At 54.8% G+C, this 10,286-nt stretch overlaps 1 protein-coding gene across 1 annotated transcript; it reads left to right on the forward strand.

Annotated features, from left to right (window-relative positions):
• Window positions 1–4,403: 4,403 nt before the first annotated feature.
• On the forward strand, window positions 4,404–6,943 carry VOLCADRAFT_98834 (uncharacterized protein; the record flags this gene model as incomplete). The annotated part of the gene is made up of 5 exons (XM_002957682.1): window positions 4,404–4,680; window positions 5,126–5,228; window positions 5,791–5,899; window positions 6,044–6,341; window positions 6,684–6,943. 5 exons carry the CDS (start codon window positions 4,404–4,406, stop codon window positions 6,941–6,943), a joined length of 1,047 nt encoding a protein of 348 aa, XP_002957728.1.
• Window positions 6,944–10,286: the final 3,343 nt, after the last annotated feature.

The following is a 10,286-nucleotide window of genomic DNA, read 5'->3' on the forward strand; positions in this document are numbered from 1 at the left end:
TACGTGACCCTCCCACCACGCACATACACACAGAACACACGCACACAACCTCGTGCGTGCTGTCGTTGATCTGTGATCCTCTTTCTGTAATGTGACATGGCGGCCAGAGGGATATCAAGTTTGTATGTGGGGTGGGGGTGGGGTGGGGAGGGGAAAACCGCATTAGGAAGCTGCTCAACACGTACCCAGCACGCCGACTAACCTAAGGAATTGTCTGCCGCTGTCCCGCGGAAAGCCTCCCGGGAAAGGCCCTCGGGGATGTGTTTTTTAATGTGTAAAAAATGTGTGTGTGTGTGCTCTATTCTGAACAATGTGCCACACATACACATATACGTACGCACATACAAAACCTGTGTATGTATGTATGTGTGGCACATTGACACGGTGGGGGGTTGCGTAAAGTCCGGAGTTTGGGGGTTTAAGACGAACCACGGACCGGACTTTGGGGCCCGGGTATTAAAAGATTGTAGGTGGTTGCGTGGGTGCGGCTTTCGGCTGAGAGTGTCCGAGCCGCAAGAAGGGGACGCAGGAAGATTTCGGATTCATACATGCGGTTGTTATGTGTGGTACGGGGTGCGCCGCGCGGAACGAGACGTCCAGTCCGCACCAGGACTGGCGGGAGGCCGGACGTGCGTCTCCTTGAATGGGTGGTGTAGTGGAGTTGAGTGGGTGGGTGGGTGGGCTAAGACGCCAAATAAAGCAGTCAGCAGCCTGCTCTGCCGCAGTGGTGCTGCCGCAGCCTGCTCTGCCGCAGTGGTGGGGCACGTCAGGAGGTTTGGCTACCTTGGCTTGGATCTGTTGGGGTGTGTAGCTGTGAGCTGGGCTTCTTAGGCACCGAGAGAGTTCCTAAAAGGCCTGTCCAGAACCACCAGGGAGGGCGGCGGCACCTCCCACCGTGGCAAGACAAGAGGGGCACGCGGCTGATGCGGATATGTCTGAGCGACGTATCATGTGCTGCGGCCGTCGCCTGCCCAGGGGTTGCCCAGGCGGCTGTCTCTGTCCCTTTGGGGCCCCCTTCCTTTCTGTCTGCCTCTTGGTCTGCGGATCTGCGGCCCCCCTCTCTCTCTCCCCTCTCTCTTTCTCCCCTCCCTTTCCCCCTTCGGTAGAGGCTGGTCGTTAACTGGTTCCCCGCGTGCACTGAGAGAGAGAGAGAGAGAAGTAGCTTGGAGGAGAAGTAAGGAGGAAACGCAAGGTCAAGCCAGGTGCCGGCGGCCGTAAGGTTGGGGCGCCGTGGTGGCAGACGTTTGGGAGGTGTGTTGCGGGGGGATGTGGTACGGTTAGGGATATAGCGGTGGTGCTGATGGAAGCTGCGGTAATGTTTTGCTCGCTGGCGTCATATTGCAGAGCGTCATTTCGTCATCCGCGCATACACACACACACATTCACACAACCATACGTGGCCAACTTTGTTGGTGTTTCCTGCGTCGAAGTACTGAATTGGGCGTGTGGTTCTGAGTATCGTGTCGTACGCTTGTGCTGTACACTCGCCGGGTCGTACACGCTTTGTGTCACGTCTCCTGTGCGCATGCATGTATTCGTGCTGGCGGCGGGTGTGTATGTTAGCTCGTATGTGTGTCTGTGTGTATGTCTGTATTGCGGCATTTTACTGCTGCCCAACAGCTGCTGCAGCATCTTACGATGCGTGTTGGGGTGTTTTCTTCATACAACAACCCGTAATACCCATGTCTGCAGAAGAAGATTGACAGGAGTTGAAAAGAAGTAAACGCCGGAAATGGAAGGACTAAAAATGAGGAGTCCTCATCCCTTTTGCCCTTTGGCCTAGGCGAGACTCAGCAGGCCCCAGTAACTGCATTAAAATGCCGCGCAGCCCGCAAGCTCGATGAAAATCAGCAGCAGGTTTGCGCCAGACGGGAAATCGTCACGTTGAACACCTAACAAACATGGAAAAGCATCAAAGTTGGCAAAGCGGTCGTCTTTCACAGCATCAACATGCTTTGCGTGTGAATCTCAGCGCGCACACGAACCAACAATTGCCTAAATAGCCTTCATGGGGAACAAGTCGGGTATCGGCTTCCTCGAAGCCGAAAAAAGGGCGGGGGCCCCCTGCGTCCGTACAGGCCGGTAGCTATGGCGGCACGTATGACAATTGATGTGTCAACGTGGTGGGAGCTTTGTCTGTTGCAGCAGTGCTGATGCTGTGGGAGCTATGCTTCCGCCCCACAGCCGCGAGCTTCATCGCGGCACACTGCAACTCTTCGGAGGCCCCGAGCATTGGCCCAAGTATTTGTACAAACGAGCAGCTTGCGTACTTCATAGAGAAATGGAAGCAAATTTGCCGGCCTGCTGGTGGCAAGTCGGAATGCCCGTGCGGGCAAATGGTAACGCAAGCTGGGTGTTCGAGTTCTCATACGCCGTCATAGCAGAATTCAATTTTGAGCTACGCGGCACCGAGAGGCGTTGATGTAACTTTGACCTCGGTCAATGGAGGCAGCCAAACTTGTTTGTGCTCACACGATTTTTGTTGGCCACAGGCGAGATACCTTGCAATAGAGAATGCATTTTATTACCTATAACGCGCTTCACCCGGGCGAGATATTATGTTTGGTCCGTTTTACACACACACACACACACACACACACACACACACACACACAGACACACACACACACACACACACCACCCACCCACCCACACACACACACACACACACACAGACACACACACACACACACGGACATGGGCGCTCCTACAGGGCGGGGCCCCCCTGGGCGCTTCGCGCTGGGGCCCCGCCCAAAAAGGTCCCGGGACTTGGGAATACCAGAAGGAATGAAACATGGACGAAGCCCTTTTAAGAGTAATTAAAGGACAGCATGATAGACCCTCATGGACATCACAAATATTGCAGGACGTTATGCCGTTTATGCTGCGATGCCCATCGAAGCCCTTCGGCGGCCCTCAGCCCTTCGTGTGAATGGGCCCTAGCCAGCGGCGTTGCAGGCTACCGTACCAGCGAGTGCTTGCGCATGGGGTTCTTTGTACACGGCTGCTTGCCCTGACCCACCACAGGGGTAGGAATTACGCAGAAATCAAGCATGACATCGACTGAGTCTGGACCAGCCCGAAGGACGAAGGGCTTCACCTTCCGCTGGTGTTCGTGACTGGGACCTTCTGGGTCGGGTCTTAATGTTTAGGTAATGGAGGTTACCGTGGGAGGCGAGCGTGGGAGACATTCTCAGCTCACAGCAAACAAGGTGTGTAAGAGTGTGTATGATGACATGGTGGGCATTGACGCATGTTCAATTGGGATTGCGAGGGATCTTGCGTCGCGACCAACAGCGAGGGGAATCGCGTGCGTCGGGGCCGTGTGAGCTTCTCGAGGTCTTCATCTTGAAGGCGTTTTCTTTTACAAACAATGCTTTGGGTCTGCTACCGGCATGCCGCGGGGTGCAGCAACTGTGTCAAATGTATGTAAGTTTGTGTGTTTCCACAGAGTGACAAAATAAGGCATGGGGAAGGAAAGATTTGGCAGGCATTCCGAGCTTTCAGTTGCACGCCGAAGGCGCCCGACTGCTTCGCTTGGCATATATAGCACAACGGCGATCACGCCGACTCATCCGACATGCTTCAGAGTGTATAATTGCATGTAATGCAGAAACCTATACATTTTTTCTTCGCAACGATACAACGAGCCCATGGTTTAGGGGCAAGTGGCGCAGTCAAAAGCTCCATGCAATATCTCCCTAGTTTCATCCTTTCGGAAAAAATTAAAAAGATAGCATTGAGCTTGTAGCCGGGAGGAGTGTCGCGCGTGACCAGTTACATATCCAATTAAAACCTCGGTATGCAAGACATCCACTCATGGCATAAGGTTGCACAAAATATCAGAGCTACTAGTGAACTTGTTTTTTCCAAAGACAATTAGCGGTTATTTAGGTTAGTTATATTCCAGTCAATTTGGGTACGTTGTGCCGTACCACCTGAGCTACTTTCCTATGAAGCAGGGTTTCTATTCATAAACAGGATGTCAGACACGTTAACTCTCAGCTTGCATTGCGCATATTGCAGCTGCCTTGCCGTTGGTGCCATCGCTATAGGCCAAAACTGGCATAGGAGCGAGCTTATGCTGCAGGCATAAACCTAGGCATAACCTGCAGTTCAGTGTAGTCTTTAGATTTGAACCAGATTTTCATAAGCCCAGAGAAACGGGTCCAAGTTTTTACTGATAGTTAAGTCGCAGGCGGTCATGCCACAGCGCGCCAACCATTCGGCCGGCGGAAAACCGGGTGGGCACCAACGTTTTTGCCTTCCAGAAAGGCCGAAGCTTCGTCATGTGGCCGGGGACGAACTGCCTGATAGCGGCACATCCTTGAACACAATCCGCTGGTTCACTTGCAAATGCCGACTCGCCGCTTCATCCTTAAACCTTGCAATTTGTGAGGGACATGACCTGTATATTGTGCACAACCTTAGGGAAGGCGACCCACGGCGTGCTGGACCTCGACCTCGACGATGTTGAGGGAGTAATTGAAATTCTTATTGATTCGGACGACTGCAACGATGATGACGATGACTGCATGGATTCCAGCATGACCAACGAGGGTATATTCAGCTCGTCCCATGAAGTTTTCGTTGTTCGCGGGTTAAGCAAGGCCGTGTCTGGATTTAGGCCCGCAATTACTTGCGAAGGCTTCCTGGCCAGCGTCTCACGTTCTTGCTCAGGTGGGTTGTCGCACGAGTCCTACCAACTCGCGGGTGCATTGTTCCCAGGCCGAGAACGTTCTGGCACAATATGACCCAGATCCAAGACATGTCTTTTCTCTGTCCCAGAGCGTGTCCCCTGTTTAGAGCCCAGACTCTGCAGGCACGCGGGCACCTGTACATGCCCTCACATACACACACATACACACCTTCGTGGGAAACTTGTGCGTCCCGTGTCATCCCCTTTTTCGCCCTTTGGACAGCGGGTTGTCTTGTAGGAGCCCAATTTACTTGATGTAGGATTAATCTTAGCTTGCTCCTGCGGATGCAAACATACGGTCACTGGTACAATTCCCTGGTTTTCGAGGCCAGTCGACATTTAGGACCGGAATGCCTTCCCTTCGTCCTTTTCCCTCTTACCCATCCCATGTCATGGTGCACCTTTTGGTACGTATCTTGCCTGAAGGCTACACTCTTTTGCCACGCGGCACGGACCAGCAACTGAGTTTCAAGTACGAGCCGCCGTCCGCCAAATTTAGCTGCAGACGACCCGGCTGTATATCATACAGGTAAGCATACTACGTAAAGCTTGCGTGCTGTGGGCTTTTATTTCTATGCGCGTCATTGTGTGTCTGTATTCTGTACTCCGCCCCTCCTGTTGTGGGTGCTCTGTGGTGGTCATGGTCAACTCTGTCCACCTGCGAAAATGAAGCAGAGCTGAATTGCTTTCCACACATAAGATCGGGTTATACTAACGGAGTGGTTTCCAATGCGCCAGCTGTGGCAGCATTTCGGGATTAGGGAGCAGTAGCACAGCAGCACAGCAGCTGCCAGTGCTCACGGCAATCCCGCAGAGCCGCAGCCAGGCCCTAGAAACCCATCCCGCATACCGCAGTAAGAAATCGCCGACTTTGCGTTTTTGTACAAAGCTTTGGAGCACTGCCACATTTTCACAGATCGGCGGCAATGGATTCCCCCCCATATCAAACCTCCTTGACTGGTGACGAGGCGTCGCCAACCCCCACGCCTGCTTCGCCCGCACCCCTCTCGTTCCCCTTTCCCCCGCGTCCTTTGTAGCCCAACTCCCCTCTCATCTTCCCACCTCCCCGCCCACGCGCTGTTCCCTCTCAGGCTTCAGCTTCTCCATGGATCCCAGTTTCTCTACTCGCTGCGGGGTCTCCCCAAGGCATTGCGCTGCCACAGATCAGCGCATGCGTTGGAGTGGGGCCCGGTGCACATGGTGCGACGAGAGGGGGGGCCCTAGGGGCCTGGGGAGGGTCTGGGGAGGCTGAAGTGGGTTTTACTTGGGCAAATAGTTACACTACGAACAGCCAAGAGGAGGGGAGTTGCAGATTTCCCCCTCCCCCTCCACCCCATCACCCAGGTGTTTGCCGCAGCAGCTGACCTGGACACGTTTCTGTCCACCCTCAAGTACGTGGAGGTGGAGGAGATGTCAGCTGGAGGCGGAGGTGGAGGGGCGGAGGGGACGGCAAGTGGAGCAGGAGCAGCAACACTACACCAGATGAATCCGGCTGCAGCAACAGCCGCCGGCTCTTGCTGCAGTAGCACCTTCAGCCTGCCTGGACGATGTGGCAGCAGCACCACCACCACCGCCACGGGGGCGCCGCCGTCGCGACATGCTACGCACTCATCGCAACGAAAAGATGTTCATCGCGGACATGGTGAGTACGGCATTGCAGCAGTACGGAGCACGGATTATTACTATTTCACCATACCAACAAGATTACGGCTGGCAAGTCGGCTAGAACCACATTACGCAAAGGACACAGCCTGACCACCGCACAGAGAGGTTTTTCACAGGTAACAAGGAATGCTATTACTGATGGTGCGAATATCTATATATAGGAGATGTTGCCCCTGAAGGGGGCCACATCTCTTATGTACGTTGCTGGTGTTGGTAGTTGGTAGTTAGTATGGTGCAATAACGCCCTTGGCCAGCACCCCACAAATCACCCCCACCGCACAACCCCGCAACCCTGCCCGCATGCCCTCTGGAAAACCAGGGCGTACCCACACACCCCATCCAGAAGGTGTAACGCTCTGTGGTTGCCAAATGCACGGCGCCACTGGCAGCTGCGGTGTCGGTGTCGGTGGTCCGCCGTTCTTCACGACAACGGCGGGAGCTGCCGTACTGGCGGCGGTAGCGACAGCCTGTTTGCTGACTCAACGAAATGGGCCCAACGGCGGCAGCAGCTCGAGCACCGCCAGCAGCACCGTTGTGCGGAACAGGATGGTGGGCTCTTCCGCGGCTGCCGTTGCTTAAATAGGCCACCCCCACACCCGGGTGGTAACCTTGAAAACGAAGGGAGGCAAGGAAACGGCGGGAGGTGGTTCACATGGCTGCCGCAATCGCCGAGAATGCGCCCTCGTCGCCCCGGTCGTAAGTGCCGCGAAAGTAGGCTTTTCGGTGGGTCGGTCTTCTCTGCTCGTCTCTGTTTTACCTGTCTGTATGTATGTGTACCTGTCTGTCTTATCTCATACGGCTATGCCTTAATGCCTTTTGTCGTCTTAGCACCTGGCATTCTTCTCTTGTTTTGTGATGTTTGGCGGCGAAGGGGGCAGGAGTTCTTCAACAAATGCACCGTGAAGAGGTGAACTAGCGCGGATGCTGATGCTGGCGGCAAGCTTCCTGTTTTTTAATGTTACTCTGGTTGCGTTACCTGGATAAGCTCTTGCTGGCAATTTTGATGGTAAAGGGCTGTAGCCTCGTCGCCTAGCCGAGTCAAATGAGCATGCAGGAGTTGTAGGACTTGTAGGGGGGGGGTCCCAATCGGGGAAGATACCCTGTAGGCAGGTAGCTCGTTATACGCGGTCCTTTTGGCATTTGTTCGAAGCGATTGCATGGGGTTTGCGCGTTTGGGAGTTTGTTCAGGTCGGAAGACGTTGCGGTGCCCCTGGATAGACCTGTGCGTGGGAGCGCGTAGATGACTGGGTACGTGGCTAGTATTGGTTAGGTGCCAGGAGGTGGGTGGATTGGGAGGGGCTCATGGCGCAGTGGAATATGCATGTTTTGGCGGTGCTGCAGTCAGTAACCGCCCGGAGGGGAGGCCCCTGATGTGGAGCGGCACCAGGCTCGAAATTGACCTTTACAAGGCAGGGGACGTCAGGCCGGGATGCAGGTCATGACGACATTACACCTGCTGGCAGGTTGACGAAGGATAGGAAGGCCATGGAGGTCTTGTAGGTTAGAGAGACACTCGATTGGGTATTCTGATATAATGGCGACAGCAGGTATCGCGGCGGCAGAAGTTTTGTTCTTCCGGCTTTGAGGAGCCTAGGTGGGCCAGGTGGGTTATAACTTAGGGCTAGAACTTGATGTACGGTGGTTGTGCTGCGTACGAAGGTATAGCAGAGGAATAGTGACAGGCGAGTCGGCCGTTGGAGATCAGCTTCTAGTCGGTGCTTTTCCCCCCTTTCAAACCACTTCTTTGGCCACACAGCTTCGGTTGTGGTGGAAGTAGCACAGCGCTTATGTAGTACCTTTTCGGCATATGTAGTATCTTCCGATATACAAGGCCAAGATATTTTTTTCCGGCGATGTCTCGCAAAGACTTAAATGCTCGCAACAACGGTGGTACGACAGCAAGTGAACTCCAACATACCGAGCATCTGCACAACTCAGTCCCTCTCTCTCAATATCATTTTAACGTCTCTTCGCTAAGGTAGCGAGTAGAGACAACCAAGAGCCAGCCAAACTACACCGACCCACCGGAGCCAAGAAACAACGAAGCGTACCCAGTAATGGAAAACGAGGTATGAAATTTGTTTCCTTATTGGCCAGCCTTTGCCCAGTCATCGGCATCTGGGCCGCAAGAGCGGTGTCGGCGGGTTGACCGGCTGAGAGAAGGCGCGACTGAAGGCGCTCCTTGCCTTCGTCGGGATTTAAGCGACTAATAGCGTCTTTGTCATCTTAATTCGTGCTAGTTTTGAGCAATGGCTGATAAGGAAAGCATGCAAGCATACTGGGTCAACCGACCCATCATAACAAGCAGCGACCGACGGACCAGTTAGACACACCTAGAAGAGCGACAAGTCATCCTTGTGAATGGTTCATTGCAATGAAGCGAAGGCAGAGAACCCGTCTCAGAGCCGGACCAAGTTCATCGCATCTGACTTTCCGACCTTGTTTGACTTGCTTGTAGTCGGCACCGGCGAGGCGCGTGATTGAACGCGACGGGGAGGAGATGAATCCCCCAGACAGACCGGTGAGTGGTTAGAGCGAGAGACCAGGGGGTAAAGATCACGGCAGCGCGCACCCGTGCACTCGGATCCCAAAACGCGACGCAATGCGAACTCGGCAACGCGAGAAGGATTACGTTTCCGTTTGGCGAGGAAGTACACCGGCAGCGAAGATAAACGCACTCTGCTCGACGAATTTGGACATAATATGTCGCGCGTAGAGGCAGAGACCGAACCCCCACGACCCCCAACCCTAGCGACGCGGCGGCCGAATTTCTCTCAGCGACGCGAAACCGAGACACGCAGTAACGCTCCACTTGACCACCTTAGGGATTAGGGAGTAACCTTTGGCGGTACTCTTATGCGTGACGAAAGTCGACCCCCTTCGCGTTTCCTTCGGGAGCTGCTGCCACCTAGCGTTTGAGGTCACCCCTCCCTTAGCGACGGCGGCAGGTTTCACCTAGAGAGTTAGAAGTCGACACCCTTAGAGGGTTGGGGCCGATTCCATAGCGAAGGGGAGACTGACCCTCCTAGCGAGCAAGGGCGGATTCCTTAACGGGTAGAAGCAGATGTCCCCTAACGAGTGGGGCTGATCCCCTTGAAGGCGGACCCCCCAACGATTTGTGGCTGACCACTTGGCGAATTAGGGCTGACCCATAGCGAATTGTGGGCCGATCCTCCTAGAGAGTTGGAGCCGATCTTCTAGCGAATTGGAGGCCGATCCTCCTAGAGATTCGGGGCCGACCCCATAGCGAATTGGAGACTGAACCTCCTAGCGAGTTGCGCTGATCCCCTAGCGAAACGGAGGCTGATTCCTCCTAGCGAGTTGGGGCTATTCCCCTAGCGTTATTGGAGGCTGATCCTCCTAGCGAGTTGGGGCTGACCCCCTAGCGAAACGGAGGCTGATCCTCCTAGCGAGTTGGGCTGACCCCCTAGCGAATTGGAGGCGGATCCTCCTGGCGATTGGGGGCTGATCCCCGAGCGAATTGGAGGCTGACCCTCCTAGTGATTTGGGGCTGACCCCCTAGCGAATCGGAGGCTGATCCTCCCAGCGAGCTGGGGCTGATCCCCTAGCGAACCGGGGCTTATCCTCACAGCGATTTGGGGCTGACCCCCTAACGAATGGGAGGCTGACCCCCCCCCCTTAGCGAGTGGGGCTGACCCCTAGCGTATCGGAGACAGACCCTCCTAGAGAGCTTGGGGCAAATCGTCCCCTCCAGCAAGTTGGCAGCATCACTTCCCAGCGAGCCAGGCGCTGACCATGTTAGTGACCGGAAGCCGACACCCCAGCGAGCCAGAGACCTCATCATAGCGAGTCAGAGGCAGACCAGACAATGTCCGGCGGAATCCTTACACGATTTGCGCCAAGATATCCGGCGACCTAGACTCGGCATCACGAGATATTATCAATAGCGAGGCAAGGCGGA

This window comes from Volvox carteri, assembly GCF_000143455.1.
Source record: "Volvox carteri f. nagariensis unplaced genomic scaffold VOLCAscaffold_78, whole genome shotgun sequence".
Taxonomy (NCBI): domain Eukaryota; kingdom Viridiplantae; phylum Chlorophyta; class Chlorophyceae; order Chlamydomonadales; family Volvocaceae; genus Volvox; species Volvox carteri.